The following is a 19,209-nucleotide window of genomic DNA, read 5'->3' as shown; positions in this document are numbered from 1 at the left end:
AAAATAAAAATAAAAATAAAAATAAAAATAAAAATAAAAATAAAAATAAAAATAAAAATAAAAATAAAAATAAAAATAAAAATAAAAATAAAAATGGGCAAAGTTCACCAAGAGAAGAATTTCTGAAGGAAAATCTCAGCAGAGACTAACACATGCTCCCATAACGACACAGAAACCCTCATCTGAAAAAACAGTCATTCTTCCTTTCCAAGAGGACAACCAAAACCAGCAGCCACTCGGTTGCTTCTTCATCCACCAGTGTCTGGTCAGCAAAGTGCAGGAGGGAGAGTGGACTCGGTGGGCTCCCAGTTCAGGGGCTGTGAGTCCCGTGGCAGTTCTCTCTCTGATGGAGCCGCATCCTCTGAATATGTTCGTAGCACGACTGGGCAAGGAACAGAACGATCCATTAAGGACAATGCTTTTGTGCCCAATTTTGGTTTCTTGCACGTCTAGGGGAATTCTACTGCCTCCCACCTAGACTGGACAGAAGACTGAATCCGCAATGTTGTAAGTTAATGATGAGCGTGGTCAATGGACTAGAAGGAAAATAACCTTCTGTGTTAGCCCTGCAAACATCCCTCTAATATGAAGTGTCTAATATGACGTGGGGGTAGAGAGCATCAATGTCTCAATGCTACTTTTGCTACATCAGCAAAATATTGCCATATCCTTGTGATTTCCAAAAGGGCTTTAGGTTATGACTTGCTGCTCTATTTGCCTGGATCCCTCATGGGAAGCCTGGTCCTTCCCCTCTGGAGATTCTTGCAGACTGGACAATTTTAACTGCAAAATAATCCTTTCGTTCCATATATTAGATGGTTTCCAGTCTCATACTGATGTTGGAATTCCTGCTCAAGAGAACTGGACACTGCCTTTGAAATCCCCCATTGTATTACTGGTGGTCTCTTCAGTAATGAAAATCCCACAATAACTTTGGACAAAGAACCTTTTTCCCTGCCTCTCCCTTCTACTATTTTAAGTCTTTCCTATTGTGTCTTGCAAATGTCACCATCAAAAACTTTCCCTTACCTCCAGTGCTGTTAGCAGAAAATCATAGAGTCCTCCTTGATTGGTGGGGTCCATCAAGTCTCTGATCAGATGGATTTCGGCTCCCAAGTGCTGTATTCTGGGGGAAAAAAAGCAGTCATAACCCATTTATCACATCTCTGGGCACCAGCAATTGTGGGATTGTGTTTGAAATAGGATTACGGAGAGGGGAATGCATACATCTGGAAGTTCATCACCCTGAGATCTGGTATGACTTGATCTCAGCAAAGATGTTTGGAAATTGTTAAATCGGAATTTTGAATCGGAAAATAAATACCCCTCCATTTCACATACTCATGGCCCTTCCCCATCATCTACAGTTCAGAATATTCTCTAATATAAAATCCAGTATCCATCCGATAGGAGTGCAACACACACAAAAAAAAAGCTTCTAGATTTTGAGGATAGGCCTCAAGTTTCACCACTTCACCCTTTTTTGGACGCCAAACAGACATGCAAAAAGCTATTCAAGGACTTTGAGACAGATTTGCCAGGAAAAAAAGGACAAAGTTTCACTTTATTGCATGTCAACAGGTTCCTGCAAGTTCTAGTAAAAGCAGCATAGACACAACTGCTCTTTGCAGAAATGTGCTACCTATACAGCTATTTCTACTCAGGAAGAATCTCATTACTAGGTGCTTCACATTCAAGGCCTTCCAGTCTCCAAAATGAACAGTTTCTGAATGCAAAATAAAGAGTTTTCTCTACAGGTTACAAAGGCAAAGAGAGATTGAGTGATTTCCTTTAAGTCAGAAATCAATAATGAGTCAAACTGTCCACTTCACTCTCCAGACAGGGCAAAAACCAATCCAAAAGCCTTTACTATGGCTCTTGTGAACCCCTCTACAAGGGAATGAAAACACCTAGTCCCTGCAGGAAGGCCAGCAACGAGAAGAGTCCAACCACTAAAGGCAAACACTTCTGCTGAAATGTTTTTTGCATCTCTCCTTGGAAGACACTGTTCAGAAAAAGAGTGTTAAAACACAATCCCAGGTTTTCAGAAAAGTCATTTTGCCTGGAAAAGCAGCTTTTTCTCCAAGCGAGATCACACACCGCAGTGTGCATGGGAAATGAAAAACTTTCACTTACTTTGCTCGTGAGACCACATACATCAACAGCGGCAGCAGGTCGTCCATGGGGAGCTTGTAGTCCTTCTCAACCACTCGAGACACCGTGCTCTCTATCTCCTCATACGTCTTCTGGAGGATCACCAGCTTTTCCCGGGGATCCACCGTAGTGCTGTCAATGGGAAAGAGCCAACAGACAATAGACATTGTCCTGACTTTCCCAAAACAAAGTATCTTCTCTGCAGAAATTATTATTAAAAAAAAATAAATAAAAAATAAAAAATAGTCCACAAACACTTTTTCTTTAAATATCTTTACAAGCTTGTTTAAACTTGCAACCTAGGCCAGATCTGCTTTTGTAAAAAGGTGTAAAGTTCCGTGATTTCCCAGAACACAGGAAATCTTCATCAGCTCCAATTGTCAATAGGAGGTTTATGGAAGGTGACTTACATCAGCTTCTGCAGGCACTCGGTAGCTGATAGGAAACACTTGTCCTTGATAAGGGAGCGCCTCTGGAAAGGAGACAGGATTACATATTTCAGAACCATCAGTGACATTTCTTGTTTAGCTTTTCTGAGTCCCTTGTGCCCTCTGTAGTTGTTGGTGCCCCTTGAGTAATGCAGGTGAAGCTCCATCATCAACATAGTCCCACTGCATTTCAGTAGCATACCAAGGATAGCTTTTAAGACTAATTCTTACCTGGTTAGTTGTCAGGGTGAGATCTTTCAGAGGCCATAAATGTCTGAAAGGAAATTAGAGATAAGATTTAGAAGCTGTTTAAGTCTTAATATGACTCTTAAGTTTGTCTGAACTATTTTTTTTCTTCTCATTCAAGATGACATGAAATGCATGTAGGTGCTCAAAGCAGAGTCTTCTCCTGTTATTAATTTTTCCTATAGCAAAGTAACATTTCAGACTCATTGGCCATTTCGCTCACAAATGTTCCTGTAATAATCAGTGGGAGTTTAGTTCATCTCACTGAACCTAGACTGAGCCAAACTGACTACAGACCTCGAGCCTGCTTAAGTCCTTGAGCTACAGATTAGACTATGTTGGAAAGCACCATATGCCTCGAGTTCAAACCATAACACCTTTGCATATCTCTCCCAGAGGCAGATCTTGCTGCAGAAATGGGTGAAGGAAATATCTGGCTCCAAAACCTTTTCCCTTGCTTCAGACTGAGCACCCACAACTGTTGCAGCAAATGGTGGACAGTAGGAATATTAATAATCTTTATCTGATAGCTCCTGAGCTGGAAGAAATCCATGTTTTGTGAATCAGTCCAAAAGATTTTTAGTGAAGGAAAAGAAAAAAAAATAACAAGGATAATAGCAGCTTTCTGGTAGTTGGTGATGTCCTTTCAGGCAGAGTATTGCAGGCGCTCGATGACAAGACTTCTCCTGCAGCCTATACAAACCTCAGCTCTACAGCTGACATAACACACGCTGAAAAATTAAAATGTTCTGATATCCCTGCCCTGCCATTAGAGCTTTCCCTGGATACTCGCTTCCCATCCTAAGACATGCATCCACAGATGAAAAAGGTGACTCACTTCTGCACATCCAGAAACTCTAGCAGCTTGATGTCAGGAAACAGGCTTAGGTCCACAATCCCTTGGCAGTAGAGATCATCTTCTCTTTCGTGATAGAGCATGTAGAGCATGAAGAGCTCGGGGTAGAAGCACGGCAGGATCAGAGGCAGGACTATACTGCATGCCTTCTGGTCACTAGAACAGAGAAAAATGAAGCAGTGTCATACAGCAAAGTCTTTAATCTTGATATTTCCAAAAGCAGAAGCCACACAAGACACAGTGAAAAAGCGAGCTTTGATATTACAAAGTTGACCTGTTTTGCCCCCTCTTCTTTTTGAGTTTAGTGTCACAATTGGCAGTGACCCCTATTACAATCTTGTGTGTGTCCACAAATTGAAGATATAAGCACATCTTAAATTGTAGGACAGGACACTCACTGTTTCTCCAACAGTGCTATCTATGTCAAAGCCTCCCTAATCACTGGGAGAAACCTGGAGCACCAGAGACCTCATTCCAACTGTTCTTTCTGAATTCTTTCAGCAGGGTAGGTATTTCTTACATGAGAAGTGCAAATGAAATCAGACCAAGCCATTTTCCAGCTGTTTACCATTTCAAACCTTTGAATTCACTCAGTTCACAAGAGGATGGATGCAAATTACATGATCTACCCAACCCAACCCCCCTAAACCAGGTCTTCCACAGTTATCCCTCCTTTCCTATTCTAGGATACCAACCTCATATATTCTAGTTCTTCCAAATTTTCTGCACACTACTCTCTACTTCTAGGCCTGCCTATATCTCAGTGTTGATATGGACATGTCCATCCCAGCAGAACTCCTACAGCTAAAATGAAGCATGTAATAGCACTAGTATTGCTGTGTCTCACACAGTCATGCTACCCCACGCAAGTTGGTGCAGAGTAGCTTGCAAGGTTGTGTCCCACACACATCTGACTCTCTGCACCTTTTATTATACTACAAAGCATGATAAGAAAAAGTTGCTCTCATTCTTCTGGCAGACAAGCATGAAAAGCATGCTGACAGCTTTGTACTCTTAGAGGAAAAATTCGGGCAATGAACCCAAGTTGTACAGACAGCTCCTGACAAATATGAACAGTGCAGCACCAAATGTATTTTAGAAGCACCCGATAGGCCCCAGGAAACTTAAAATTAAACAGCCCGTCATGACACCTACTTCATCTCTCCATCCGCACACTTTGTGGGCAGCTGGCCTTTCTGTTCAAGTGCCAGACAGAGCAAGCCCCTGGAAGGCAAAAATCATCATTTAGTTTTCCCCCTTATGTAGATATTTTTAAGTAAAAGGTAATTACAAAGGTAATTTGGCATTCTTGGGTGAGGAGTCTAGGATTAGCAGAGCCTTATCCTTTATCTCCAGCTCCAAAAGCCATACTTTAGCAGAGCATGTTTCACTATTTGAGGGTATTCTCTGTAAGCAGCAGAAGCTTCCAGAAATGTATGAGTGTTTTGAAGAATCTCTCTTTTCTAAAGGAAAGGGTGGTTACTCTGGTAATCGTAACCGCATTCTCATTGAGCACCAGCCCCTGGTATTCCCGTGCAAAGGAGGTGAGCTTTCAGGACCTGTTATATAAGCCAATTCTCCATTCCAAGAACATTAGTGGATGCTTAGGATTCCTCTAATTAAAACAGCTCTCTGCTCTAAAAAGATAGCTAAGAGATGTCTTGATATTTCCAAGCCAAAAGGTGTTAAGCCTTAAAATAGAGGAAATACTTCTGCACCAAAAAAAGCAGTATCAGCTAAGGAAACTTAGGGACACTGCACAGTAAGGTGCCTTTCCCTCCCCACACCACACCTGCAAAGTCTGGAGGTATGAAGCAGGCTCTCAAATAGACATATAGAGCATATTCCTTTCACTGGCCTGGGCTATATCTGTAGAGCCAGCACAGCCCTCTGCAAAGGCCTCCTGCCCCTCACCTGTGCTTATGCTCCAAATGAGCTTTGTTATCACAAATTTATCTTTATTTAGCACAGCTCTACAGCAAGTTTCCCAAGAAACATGGTGTGAAATAAAGCAGCCCTTGAGCCTTAAGAAATGATTCCACCAGTCTATTTCGCAAGCCCTCTAGGCTCTTATCCCTTGCAAGTACTGAACATGCTCAACTTACTGGTAAAACTCCCATATTTTCTTTGCGTAGTACTTGACTTCCTCCTGAGCCATAGTCAGCAAGTGTCTGTTGGCCCCAATCCCAGAATACGCTGCCTGGAAAGCTATCATCAAGGCCTTCAGCAGCTTTCCCAGTGGGTGCAGAGAAGACTTCAGCGCCTGCACAACAGAAGAGGAAAAATGAAGTTCTGCAAGTCAGCCCTTGGCGTTAATAAAGGAGAACACTCAAAGGCAACTCAGACATCTGTTGCCTGCAGAGGAGGACAAGTCGAGTGGTAATCAACTATAATCTTGGTCTACTTTTGATGCAAAACTCCATCCTCCTCTCATTAATGGGCTTAAATGCCCTTAGTAGAAACGGCTGTATTTATATAAAGTTGTGATATCCAAGAGATAGCCAAGGGTGGTTCAGGGAATGGCTGAGTGCAAATCAGCCACCAAGACTGCATGGAAATTTGTTATATATCTCAGGCAGCTGTTTATTCTATGGTACACAAGGAAGCAAGATTGAAGCTTTATTGTTATTTGCTGTAGACAAAAATGAGTCTCCAAGAAAGATAATCTCCTTTCCTCTCAAGTACTGCACACATAATTTAGAAAAAAACTCAAAGACATTGACTGTTTTGCAGCAACAACAAACAAGAAGACCTACATCCATATCTGGTAGATCCTAGTGGATCCTTGAGATATTCAATCCTTACTTTGTCTAAATAACAGTGTAGTGATGCCAGCTCCTGGTGCTTGACTAGCTCTTCAAGAATATCTTCTGTCTTCCAGGATGCATCCTCAGCTCCTCTGAAAGGATGAGAGATGAGGAAGGAGTTATCCCGTTGTATCTCAAGGCTTTTCTTCCTAATTACCACCAAATGGAATTCTACCACCCACATTCAGACTAGCCTTTCTTACCAGGACTAGGTTGGACTATCTTTATTTAGAATGAGGCTTCATTTATAAGTTATAAGCAATTAAGATGATTTTTTTTTTTTTAAAGACAGTAAAGTATTTGGATACAGCTGCTATTGTAAGTGGCTACAAGTGGGAAATAAGACTCTTAGAAGAAATGAGTTCTACTCTGCTCCCCTTAAAAGTATGTTTTAAATGGAAAAAACAAACAACTAACCATAAATACAGATAATGACAGCTATTATCACCTTAATATGTGGAAAACGTAGAAATTCGTAACTGAAACGCAAGGCAGACACATGTATACCACTATGTTCCACTATCCACACTAATGCGATCCTCTCTCTCAACAAGAGCATGCAATAATCACCTTTGGCAGAAGAGGTATTCCTGAGATTTCCGCAGCTCCTTGCTTGTTTGTATGTGGAAGCCCGTGAAAGACTCCTCTGTTTCTTCTTTGCAGCCAGACTGGATGAACTCCAGGAACTGGTCGTAGATTCCCTTCCACCTCTTCTCTACCGGGAACTCCGCAAGGCCCAACTGACTGCACAACATGACATGACATTAGGCTTCTCTACCTCCTTCCTCTATTTTCTCTGTCTTCACCTTCAGGTATGAAAAGTTGTGTTAATATATAGAGATATCAACACAAAAACTATGGGAGCAGAGAAATTTAGCAGTGCTTAACCGGTAGGTCAGCAAAAGTCAAGCTTATTATCCTGGCAACAAAGTACTTTGGGGCAAGAGACTTTCGGGCATGGAACATCAACAACCTAAAGCTTTGTGGATGAACCTATCACAGTTTTTTTGTTCCCCTTACAGATGTTTCTAAAGAAGTCTTTAGATAGACTGACCACTCTGCTCTCCTTTCCTCTTCTCCTGCTATTTGTTAGTATTTTAGATAGTTCCTTCATGCAAGCTCTGTTTTTATCCCTTTAGGGGCTAATCCAAGTCTCCTCTAGGTAGTCTCAACATACAAGCCAAAACCCAGGAAACCAGCTGCTGTTGCTCACACTTTGGTTATCCTGTCATCCAGCTGCTCATTTGACGTGTTCAGGATGCCTTGAGTCTGAAGGCCTTGGCCTGATTTGTTAGTAAAGGTTCCCTCCAGAATGAAGCCATTGGCAAATGACAGCTTTCCCTGTAACAGAAATAAAGGGTTATTTTGCCAAGATCTCATTAGTGAGAGGAAACAAGCTGGACCGAGATCTCAGACTCTTTTCACAGCTCCTAAAACAGAACCATTTCCAGCACCAAGCTCTACATTTTCAGCATCCAAAGCAAATCAAAAAATCGTTCAGGTAGGAATCACTGGAGGCAACAGGTCGAAATCCTGGCTATGATTTTACATATACAAGATTCTGGAGAGGGACACCTATCCACTAAGTACCCAGCGATATAGATGAAGACTCTTACATTACGCTTTTCAACAAGTTTTCAAAATCCTTTCTGCATTACAAAAATCTCTGGATTAAATTTCAAGGTAGTTATTTCTAACCTGGAGTGAACATATGAAGCTTCAATTTCTCCTGTGTTTTTCCTTTGCTGGTTAAAACCACATGAAAGTTTGGCCTCACAGGTAGAGGCCATAAAAGTTTTAAAGTGCTTGCTGTTACCAAGAATAACCCTAAATTCTCTGGGGCCAAAATGGGAGAAGGCATGCAGCAGCTTGATTCAAACTTAAAAGGTTTTAATTAAATTACTTCCCAAGCCAAATATTGCAACTAGCCTGGCTTGGAACACGAGCCTGAAATTCATATTGGTAATAGCAGAAGGCACCATGGCTTTAGATAAAAAACAGATTTTTCTAGTCTAACTATTCAAAGCAAACATTAATTTTGGAGGATGTTGTATCAAAGCTCTTCAATAAGTCTCTGCAAAATCTGCCCTAAATCTTCCAGCTTAACACTACAACAAACTCTTCCTCCCATGACAAATCACTAAATGACAGTGCTCATTTGTATTACTCACAATCCTTTCCATCATCAAGTATCTATCTTGACATCAGCTCAGTTTGATTCAACCACACACTTCCTGTCAGACTTGCCATAGATTTCTGTAACAAGCTGGAGGACTAGTGCACCCTGTTGTAGGGAAATTTATAAGCATCTTGACCAAATATTTCTGTTAAAGATAACTGCAAAACGTCCAACATGCCAGCGCAATGGCCAGATTGCAAAATTAAGCCTTTCAGCTAACTCAGTTATATTAATATCTTAGTTACGTTAGCACAGCACTGGTGCTGCAATTCCATTTACGCATTCTTTCCCTGTGCTTGAAGCTATTACAAGGGCTGCAATGTTGTTTTATGAACAGACAAAAATCCCAAACTGTATCTGCAAAACATTGTAACTTCCCTAACAACGAAACAAACCAAAACCCTTAAATAAAAATCAAAATAACGTCCAAAGTCCTCACTTCCATGTTACTTGAAATTTCTCAGTTACAGCTTTAACAAGACAGACATACAAAAAAAATATTTCCAGGGACTCAAGGGAAATTGGAGGGGAAGGATATGAATTTTGAAGAAGAATCTCCCAGCCTTCTGGAAAGCTAGAAGTGGTACAGAACAGCTGAGATGAAAGAAACGCTCACCTTGCCAACGAATGTTAGATCTTCTGTGAAGTTTCCTTCATAGACAGAGTCATCTTCCAAGAGCAGAATCCCAGAACCCTATGTTGGAAAGCACAGTTTAAGCATGACATGGACTTCCAACCAATTCTGCCCCATCGGGAAACAGCTTATGGGAACATTTATGAGGTACAGACTCTGAAAACCTTTTTGCAAGCCAAACATAATATCATCAGCAACACTCAGGACAAGAGCAGAGAGGTGCTCTAGAGATAACCAATTAGGCATTTTCGCATGAAGTAGTAGTAGAGGGCAATCAGACAATTTCATAGAAGAATATTACTACATTTATTTCCCTAGAAAAAGGAACTAAGCACAGCTTGCTGCTAAAACAAGAGGCACCAAGAACCACCACACAGATCAAACAAGTGACCTTCCCTTTGACCTTTTGGTGACTACAGCCAATTGTGTCATGTTTTGCAGGATGAATAAGAGAAAAGAGGAAGCGAGCTGCCATGTAGAATCTCTTTTTTTTGTGCAGTCAACCTGATCTTAATGAACTGTGCTGAAACACTTGTCAAAATGCCTCTTTCCATTACTTCTCAACTCCCACAGCTGCTTATAGTAGACATTGCAGAGGAAGACTGCAGAGATGATGAGTAGACACAGGGTACTTTATATCAAGAGGGAAGATGCTTCTTGTCAGGGCTTGACCTGAGATTCAGGTCTAAAGGTTCAGATGCAACTATATCAGCCAAAAAATTTGGTTATTTTTAATCACTGTAGGACATTTTCCTCTGAAATAGTTTTCTTGATGGAAAGTGCCCTCTCTGGCAAAAATTAAAGTTTCCAAGGCAAGTGTCTTGGCCATACCAATTTTCCACTAGGAAAGCTAAAGCAACTGCTCTCTACCCAGAAGCCTTGTGAAGTTAAAGGAGCCTTCAGCAGCTGACAAACCAAAATAAAGCTTTATTTAGGTCCTCTACAGATAGAATTTATGTAAAATCCTTCTGACGAAGTTTCCACGCTAACCATTTTGTCCTAATTTTGTGTGTGGGGAGAATATATATATTTTTCTTAATCAAGTATTTTTTCATGAAAAAAATCCTTTTATTCCTCAGCCACCTCTAACCATACCAATGCCTTTTGCTTTGCACACCAACATATCAATTTTCATTCAGATGGAGAAAAGACTTGACACTGGTAAGTCCGCCTTGGCAAAGCAAAGACTTGATAATCTCCAAGGCAGATGTAGTACCATATACACTCGCATAGGAGACCCACTCCATAACTGTGACCTAATGGTTGAACAACCAAAGCTACAACATATCCCACCATAAACAAAGAAAAGTGGTAGTCTCATGTCCAGTTCCTAACTGCACAAAAAGCTCAACAAGGTGACATAGAGCATATGATTTAATTTAGACTTTGTTCTTCAAAAAGCATTCTTGCGATAAAACATCAATGCCTAAATCTTGCTTTCTATTTTTCAGCCTTATCTTGCCCTTTGAGGGGAATTCCATGTCCCTCTGATATAGAAATGAGTACTCACCACCATTTTACCAGCATGAAACGTCCTCTGATAGCAGACTCCTGACTGGGTCACTACAATGCCTTGTCCATGTTTGTGATCATCCTGCCACGTCCCTATGTACCTCTCTCCTCTGGAATGCAGCAAAAAGGGAATTAATGTTTTACTCTGTTTTATTACATCTTATTTGATTTTACATAGCAGCTTCTGAAGCTATCTTTAGTCAACATAATGCTCCATGCAAAACTTACTGCACAAACCCAGTTCAGGTAACGCTTCCCAAGGATTTCAAACCCCTACAAGGGTCTGAACATCTCCTCCCCGTAACAACCAGATGCCCCCTAAGAAAACAGCAGTCCTTCCCCTCCAAATGGAGAGGCAAACTGCCAGACACCTCAAGCCAGCTCTGAGCCATACCCTCGTTACCTGTTTTTGTCATCCCAGACTCCGTATCCATTCTTCTTGTCATTTTCCCATTGTCCGGTGTATTTAAATGGACGATCAGCTGCGGTGCTCTCCAGAATCCCAAATCCTTGACGCATATCATCTTTGAAGTAGCCTTTGTAGACCATTTCATTACCATACCTGCAGATACAGATGTCATTTAAGACAATGACTATTGGAGAGATACTAATGAAGCAAGAAGTCAGGAAGCTGATTAGATTGGGTTCATCTGCTTGTTAAATATTAAATATTTATTATAAATATTAAATATTAAAATTATTTGTCTGATAGTTCTGGAGCCGCCAGTCATTCACTAATAAGAATATGCACCACTTGAGCTGGCCATTCCACACACTGCTTTCAACATTATCTGAGGACACATTACTCAGAAGCCTGAAAGGCCCCATAATTAACACTTGCAATTACTTTGGGAGAGTTAACCCAGTTCTTGACCTCTTGCCAGCCAAGTCTCAATGGCGATTGGTTTATTCAGAAAGGGAGTAGATTGGATGAAAACTGACCTTTCTATGCTTACCTTCTATGACCCCTTTTCCTGAGATCATCCACCTGGAAAGAGCTCCACAGAGCTCTGCCCGTGCTAGTTTTAGACATTTTGAACAGCTTATGGTAAACGGAGCTGTCATCAATAATTACTGACCCATTCCCACATCTGAAACCAGAGACACTAGTGCAAGTGCAACACTTGAGCTCCTCTTCCCCCTCTATGTTCTTATGATTCCTGGCACTACCAGTATTTTTGGAATATAAACACCTTATATAGCACCAATGGTCACAGAAGCTATACTTTGAACAACACACAAATATTTTAGACTTTACAAAGAGCACTTAAAGAGTGATCCTTCAGTCCCTCACTTGGTCTGTTAACATTTGCTCTCTTGGCTTAGGCCGTTATGTGGTTAAGTAATCAGTAACCCAAATGCTATACAGAGCATTACCTATAAGCAATCAATATGTACCAAGCATTGCTCAATAGACTCAGTGTTCCCAACAGATTTCGGAACATGTCCCATACTCTTGAGTTTGATTCATAGTTATGGAGCACACCATGACCACGGAATGACCACGGCCTATCCCCATGATAAGGAACTTGAGTAAGGAACTGGGTTGTGCGCTTTTATTTGCCACAGTTGGCTCAGTAAAAGCCTGGTAATGATGGATAGAAGAGTCTTTGCATTTGTCTACACGTTTGAATCCAAGCCATGTGTGAGCTAATCAAAGATGAGACAAGAGATATTCACTGTTGCATAAGCCAAATGAAACTGCTATGTCCAGCTAACCCTGTAGGCTGCAAATGGAACTGGTTTGTGTCTACAACCTGCCCAAGAGGCCTCAACTGCAGCTTCTGGCCTTCTAAACAGGCAGGAGAAAGAGGCTAAGGCTGGGACACCACAATAATCTCACAGTGCATTTCTGTACAGATGGGACTCCCTCCAAACTCCCAAGAGCACTTTGAAAGGCAAGTGTGCAAAAGAAGGTGTTTCCAGGAGCATTCTGATGAATAAATAAGAAAATCTTGAACTGTATGTCTTAAAATAAATCCTATTCTAGGTTTAATCACAGAATTTGAGTGATCAAAAAAGCAAATCCAAGCAAACTGGGGGAAACAGTCCAATTTCTGCAGTTTTGGAGGAGTTTTGACCCTATCTCAAGAGTCATAGCTATTTATCGCTAGGGAAGCTACTCTGCACCAGGTTTAGTTTAGACAGCATTACCAGCCAGGAGGGAGGGACAGCTGTCTTCCACTAAGACCATCCAGCTGGATGATACATGAACTCTGTGCTCTACAAGTACAAGCAAAAATGTAAAACTGAATTCTCACCTAAAGAGGTTTGTGCGTAAGGCAGCTGCAACGCATACAGCTTGTAGAGAAGGTCTTAATACTGTGAAGTTGAGGGAACTCGAGGCTTCTGACAAAGCCATTCTATCCATCTTCAAAGTAAAATCAGAAAAGGCCAAAAGGAAAAGCATGAGCTGCCAGGGCCTGAGTTACCTTCTGGTTTTCACTCTAATTGGGCTTTCCCCAGTGTGGTGGGACTGTTTCACCCTTCAAGCATGTGAAACTTCCCTTCTGCCAGAGTCCATCCTCGTGCATTACTTACTCACAGATTCCATAGCCTCTCATCTTGCCCTGGGACCAGTGGCACTTGTAGCAGTCATACCGGTCTTCAGACCGACGTGGGACAAGGCATATTCCAAATCTAAGGGGTGCATACAGCAGATATCAGCACAGAGACAGGCATAGGTGAAAAGTAACTCAATTGTCATTAAAGAAATATAAAAATGAAGGACCTTCCACATTCTCAAATATATTTTTGTACCTAAGGTCAGCTCTACCTCCAAAATGATTCACAGATGTCTACTGACTTGCTCCAAGGAAGAGCTTGTTCTGGCTCATCTTCTTGTGAGATGCAGGGTTTCTCACTGCTTCTTTCTACAGAACTACTTGCAGCAATTTTTTTTTCCTTCTTTCCCCTCTTCCCTATTTAAGGGACTGAGTTAGACCATTAAAGCAATTACCAATTAAAAAAAAAGTTTTTAAAGTTATCTAAGAATAACTTTTTCAAGAAGTTTCACGTGAATAAATTCACCCAGATTTAGAGACTCATGACAAAATTCATACAAAAAATAGAGAAGTCTCCATCTGAAATATCATCTGAGCCTGCTCCCTCTGCTTTAGCAATCCAGACACTCTAGTTCTTACTCAGCCTAAAGCACATTTTTAAAATAGGTTAGATGAATTTCACTGTAACAGTGAATATTTCTCTCCATTGACTGCAAAAAAATAGTTAGATAGAAGCAGTCATGTCTGAGTGAGACAGATTCCACACCAGAAGCACCACCCTACAAAATAACACTTTATCTCTAATAAGAACCATTCATTATGGTATTTCAGAAGCAATAAACACTTTTTTTTTTTTTTTTTTTTTTTTTTTTAAGGCTTACCCATGCTCCAACCCCTCTTTGAAGTCTCCAACATGGTTCCGTCCATCAGGCCACTTCAGTGTCCCCCTGCAATTTGATGCAAGTATTATATGGAGAGACTGCCAGCAACAGCTGCAGTTTCAACATGAGGAGACACTCAAAGGCACAACCCAGGGATTACTCATGTCAAGACATTTCCTCGGGGGACAGAGGAAGAAAAGATCTCCAGGCATCACTGGGACTTTGGATCCACTGTAGTTTAGTACCACCAGGTTTTCATGTCAAGGAAGAAGCTCATAGAATCTTCTTCCAAACTGACAAATCTCAAAGGCATTTTGCAGTGTTGCTGCATCATTATTTTAGAACAATAAATACAATTGTTTTGTAACTACAGCACAGTGCGTGATGAAACCAGCCAAAACTTCAGCAGTGCACAGCCCCACAGACAAATTAATGACAGCGTTGCCTGGGACTTTCTTATACCAGGCTTTCTGAACACAAAATAGGTGACCATTAACCTAAATAACTCATATCTTCCCATCTGTTTTGTATGTGGGTTGTAGACATAATAACACAAGGCAATGGTGCAACAATGAGACTGGAATGGTCAACATGATGGTCAAACTATTGCATGGACACGTCCGCTCGTGAATGAGCTTTTCCTTCCTCCCTATCTTCCCTTCCACATGCATCCCCTTGCAGATTAAACTCTTGCATCAGTACAGATGCAGGCAGCTCCCTACACATTCCCCATCCAAAGACAACACTAACCAGTGCAGAACCAAAACTGTGACGCATCAGAATGACTTTCGCCAAGTTTGTTGCTTTAAACACCCACACAAAACAGGTAAAGGGCCAAGAGACTGGGTTTTGTTATTAGGATACAGGGAAGCAATTAGATTCAATTAAGTGGACTTATGCATCTCAATTTACTTTGCTATTATGAATGGAGAGCAAAGGAGAGCTAGCCAGAATAAATGCCTGCTCCAGTCATGGAGATGGCTTAAGCTACTTGTCAGCAAAGTTCATCTACTTCCACTTCAAGGCATCAACAGTAGCGAGAAGGAAGGTGAAGAATGAACAGTTGTTGGAGAGCCACAACTACTGATATGAATTAGGTAGTTGTGATTACTGCCCAGAAAAAGCTCTACCCAAACACCTGTTTTATACCTATTTATACCTAAATAGGTATAAATTTTTTCTTTATATATTTTCTTTCTGATGGTAAAAGAAAATAAAGCACAAGCTCTTCCACAGAAGACTTCCTGTTAAGTTTTTCTAGATTCTGGATACTCTGAATATCTTAAGTCTCTTAGAACCAAGTCTCTACATACTTTTGAAGCAAAAAAGTAAAACCCAGGAAGTATAAAACTCCCAGATCACGCGTGGATGTATGAGGACGTCACTCATATTTCAGACTTCTGCAGGAAAAGAGAGACTATGCTCTACTTATGCAAGAGGACATAAGTAGATGGGGCTATTTAACCTTAAATTAGAAGCCATGCCCTTCTGTAAGGATTTGTTCATAAGCCTGAGTTGAATGGTTGAGTTGAAGTTTATTGAATAGGTCTAATGCTCTCCAAAGTTGCATATGAGAAACTTTTTTATATTAGACTTTATTCATTTATTCATTTACAATTCTTCCCTTGCTACAGGTATGGATGTTAAAATCATTTTTGATAGAATAGGAGAAAGCTTTTCCCTCACTAGCAAGCCAAGATATTTATTTATTTATATGTCATCCAGAGGGTAGGATTTTATGCCTCAGGCTAAGATCCTGATGTTGAACATTATCTCAAGTCTAATTACAGGTACAAGCAAATGCAATGCCTTCAATGTGATCATTACCACATTATTAGAGATAACCTCCAAAATTTACTCTATAACCTAGTACCAAGAGACACTCAATACGTCACATGCTGGGACTCATACATTTACCAAGCCCTAAAAATAAGATGATGCATCTCAACTGCCTCCCAAATTTGTCCTCCATACTAGACTGACTCCCCAGGGAAACAAGTCAGGCAGGAAACAGACTGCTCGGCACACCCAGGGAAGTTGTCAGCCCATGGTCTATGGTCCAAGCCCTCAAACCAGGATGGAGCACCCCATGCACACAGAAACTCTCAGAATTAGCCTTATTCTGGATCTATACTGGCTGGATCCAGGCAGTAGGTGGGTAAAGGAGGAGGTACAAAGGGCTCCTTACTTGCCATGTGGCTTTCCCCAGTGCCACTCGCCCTCATAGGTTGCGCTCTTGAACTTGCCCTCCAGCTTGAAGACGTAGCTGAAGAAGCGGCAGGACGGAGGCTCGGTGCCTTCCCCGGTCTTGCCCCACAGTGGGAAGTCACGTTTCCCGTTGAGAGCCTGGCGGATGGCTTGGTTCAGCTTCCACTGCCAAACAGCCTGAGGAAGAGGAGGAGGGATGGATTAACAAGTGAATAAAGCCAGATGTGTCCCAGGAGGAGATATTTCAGAAGCAGCAAAAGGTTGGGTTCTCCTCTGCTGTCTTTGGCCAGCTGTGTTGGTGCAAATCTGCAGCACCAGTAGGAGGAATTAGCTTGGGTCCTGCAAACTGGATATTGCAAAAAGGCAACAAACTCCCCAAACAGTTGAGTCTAATTCCCATAATCACTAGCCTCGACACTAATAGCTAATACAATTTTAGCTTCCATTCAGGAGCCAATGTTTCTGCATACAAAATGGGGCTGCACCTCTGTGCCATAAACCCATCTCAGTGCGCAGTACATGGCTTTGCAGGAGAATCAGGAAAGCCCTGAACACAACCAACCTTCATCTGAGGATCTTTGGCAGACAAAAAGAATGTTTCTTCTGGTGTAACGATACGGAGAACATGCCTGGGAAGCAAAGAACATGAGAGAGACCATGAGAACATCTCTTTCTTGGCCAAGGAGCTGTTGGCTGCTCCTCTTATTCCTCTTCAGAAGCAGCTAATAATACTTCCACAGTCCTTTTTTTTTTTTTTTTTTTTTTTAATTTCTTTTGAAAAGTATGCAACTAATCAATTCTGCTTTGTTCCTCAGCTCTGCAGCCAAAAGCATTTCATTACTGATTGATTTCAAGATGTCAGTAAGCATAAACAATGCAAGTTTGAGCTGCCGTAATCCCATCTGAGAGGCAGGCTGACTACCAATATCTCAGGACCAACTCCCTTCACTAGTGGAAAGGAGATGAGGCAAGAATCATTCCGTCAGTTCCACAGTCAAGCTGAACACTTTCTCCTTCAAGTAGAAATATTTTACTTACGCTCCAGGAGCTGACTTCTCCCTGCAGTTTTTGTCTACCCATACAAGCTTCAGATCAAAACTCTGAAAGCTGTTCCCCTAGAGAACCAGAAAGGGAGAAAATATTCCTTGTTATTGATGTAATATCAGACTTATCTTTCACTCCACCAATCTGTTGAACACTGGAGCAAGATTGGCAGCTTGCTTGTTCAAATTCCCTCCTCTGAGGTCTGGATGTCATCAGAATGTGATACTGACAGAGCTCAGAGACTGAAGGAATGCAGGAGAAGAAAGTTCTTAGATTATCAGCTTTTAAGTGGTGGTCCTTAAAGCCATGGTTCTATGTTTTTGTTCCTGTATCCCTTTTTAGATGACATCTATTTCTGAAAGAATTTCTTCCTGATCACACAGCAACACATCAGCATCATCATTGGTACCTAAATGGCCTAAAGAAGGCCTAAATTTTGCTCAAGTTCTGACTTGAATCTAGACTTCAAATGCCACTGCTATGCAAAGGTCCAATAGCACAGCAAACAGAAGAAACTGAAGAGTTTGGGATATTAGGTAAAGACTACATTAATGTCATATCACACTTCTATGTCTAAATACCAAGTGTCTACACTATAGTACGGCTGACTGCAAGGATGTGTTCGAACAAGCTCAAGGACTGGCAAGAACCTCAGAGATCACAGTGATCTGAGGGAAGATTCAAACCCCCCAACTCTGCAGTCCTTTTTGGCAGTCCCCTTTCTGCTGTCCAAGCCAGCCAGGTCCATACCAGTCCAGTTATGCCTCCACAAGCTTTAATAACAGTCCTAGCAGCAGATGAGACATAGTGGGCGGTAAGCGTTGACTGAACGGAGATGACTACAACGCAGATATCTCCATGTGAGCTGGTTATCCTCAGTTTCTGCTCGAGTCAACAGAGCTGAGGGCATGACTCGGCTCATCTTAAGTGCAGGCATCCAAAACAGAGCACATAAACCACACCCAGAAAGTGCCTTTTTCTCTCCTCTTAACTAAAAGAGAGCCTGGGGTGACTAGCTCCTATCAAGAACACTACAGCATTAAGGAGCTGTCAGTCAAAGCAAGCCAAGTTGGACTCAGTTAACGCATGCTGTAGAACAGCTTTGAACATATATTACTTATCTAGCTGTCCACAGACATAGACACTCCCTGTCTGTTCCACACCCAGGCCTCAAATTCCTGAAATAGCCCCAAGAACACCTGCACCATGAACTCTAGGTCCCATGCCATTAGCACGTTCAACCACAAAACATCAGATTTAGTCACGATTGCTGCTCATGATGCTTACAGTATAAGATTCTTAACCCATCAGTACCCCTTTGAATACACAAGGGCAGAAATCAGCAGATTCCTATACAGGGGTGGGCATGGGTTATTAGGAAGGTGCCTGTGGCTATTGAATCACATGTTTTTACTGGGGAAAAGATTACATGGGTGTTCCCCTTTTCCAACTTCATTGAGATTTCTTCTCTTATTCTCTAGTGGAAATCGCAGATAGAAGGATCTGAGACAGGATTCTGCAAACATCCAGGCTTTGGTGCAGTTTCAGCATTAAACAGTTCTTAATTTCAGCATCATTCCTCTTCCATCTATCCAAGTACCCTGAAAGGTTCAAAACTTACCTGAATTAGCACAAGGACATCATCAAAGAGCAGAATTCGGTCCGACCGGTTCGTGCTGGCAGAAATAGGGAGATTTCTGCTGTCTTCCAGCAGCCGTCTTTCGGGAACACAGAGCACATCCTGCAGAGGGAAACA

The 19,209-nt window shown here is 41.6% G+C and overlaps 1 protein-coding gene across 3 annotated transcripts in view; it reads right to left on the bottom strand.

Annotated features, from left to right (window-relative positions):
• Positions 1–86: 86 nt before the first annotated feature.
• Positions 87–19,209, bottom strand: part of ALS2CL (ALS2 C-terminal like) — a 47,949-nt gene continuing 28,826 nt past the window's right edge. For all 3 annotated transcript variants that reach the window (XM_026039674.1, XM_026039676.1, XM_026039675.1), the window contains 20 exons: positions 19,075–19,194; positions 17,448–17,524; positions 16,972–17,038; positions 16,390–16,586; positions 14,202–14,267; positions 13,358–13,456; positions 11,220–11,378; positions 10,815–10,926; positions 9,287–9,364; positions 7,705–7,832; positions 7,062–7,235; positions 6,490–6,583; positions 5,790–5,947; positions 4,840–4,908; positions 3,667–3,840; positions 2,814–2,856; positions 2,565–2,626; positions 2,137–2,286; positions 1,030–1,126; positions 87–382 (listed from right to left, as the gene is read on the bottom strand). In XM_026039674.1, the coding sequence (XP_025895459.1) occupies positions 311–382; positions 1,030–1,126; positions 2,137–2,286; positions 2,565–2,626; positions 2,814–2,856; positions 3,667–3,840; positions 4,840–4,908; positions 5,790–5,947; positions 6,490–6,583; positions 7,062–7,235; positions 7,705–7,832; positions 9,287–9,364; positions 10,815–10,926; positions 11,220–11,378; positions 13,358–13,456; positions 14,202–14,267; positions 16,390–16,586; positions 16,972–17,038; positions 17,448–17,524; positions 19,075–19,194 (2,196 nt within the window). In that variant the 3' untranslated portion in view covers positions 87–310. The remainder of the gene's footprint in view (positions 383–1,029; positions 1,127–2,136; positions 2,287–2,564; positions 2,627–2,813; positions 2,857–3,666; positions 3,841–4,839; positions 4,909–5,789; positions 5,948–6,489; positions 6,584–7,061; positions 7,236–7,704; positions 7,833–9,286; positions 9,365–10,814; positions 10,927–11,219; positions 11,379–13,357; positions 13,457–14,201; positions 14,268–16,389; positions 16,587–16,971; positions 17,039–17,447; positions 17,525–19,074; positions 19,195–19,209) is intronic.

The sequence above is a fragment of the Nothoprocta perdicaria genome, unplaced genomic scaffold, assembly GCF_003342845.1.
Source record: "Nothoprocta perdicaria isolate Ctin4 unplaced genomic scaffold, notPer1 scaffold_237, whole genome shotgun sequence".
In the NCBI taxonomy this organism is placed as follows: Eukaryota; Metazoa; Chordata; class Aves; order Tinamiformes; family Tinamidae; genus Nothoprocta; species Nothoprocta perdicaria.
This window is presented reverse-complemented; position numbering and strand designations above follow the sequence as displayed.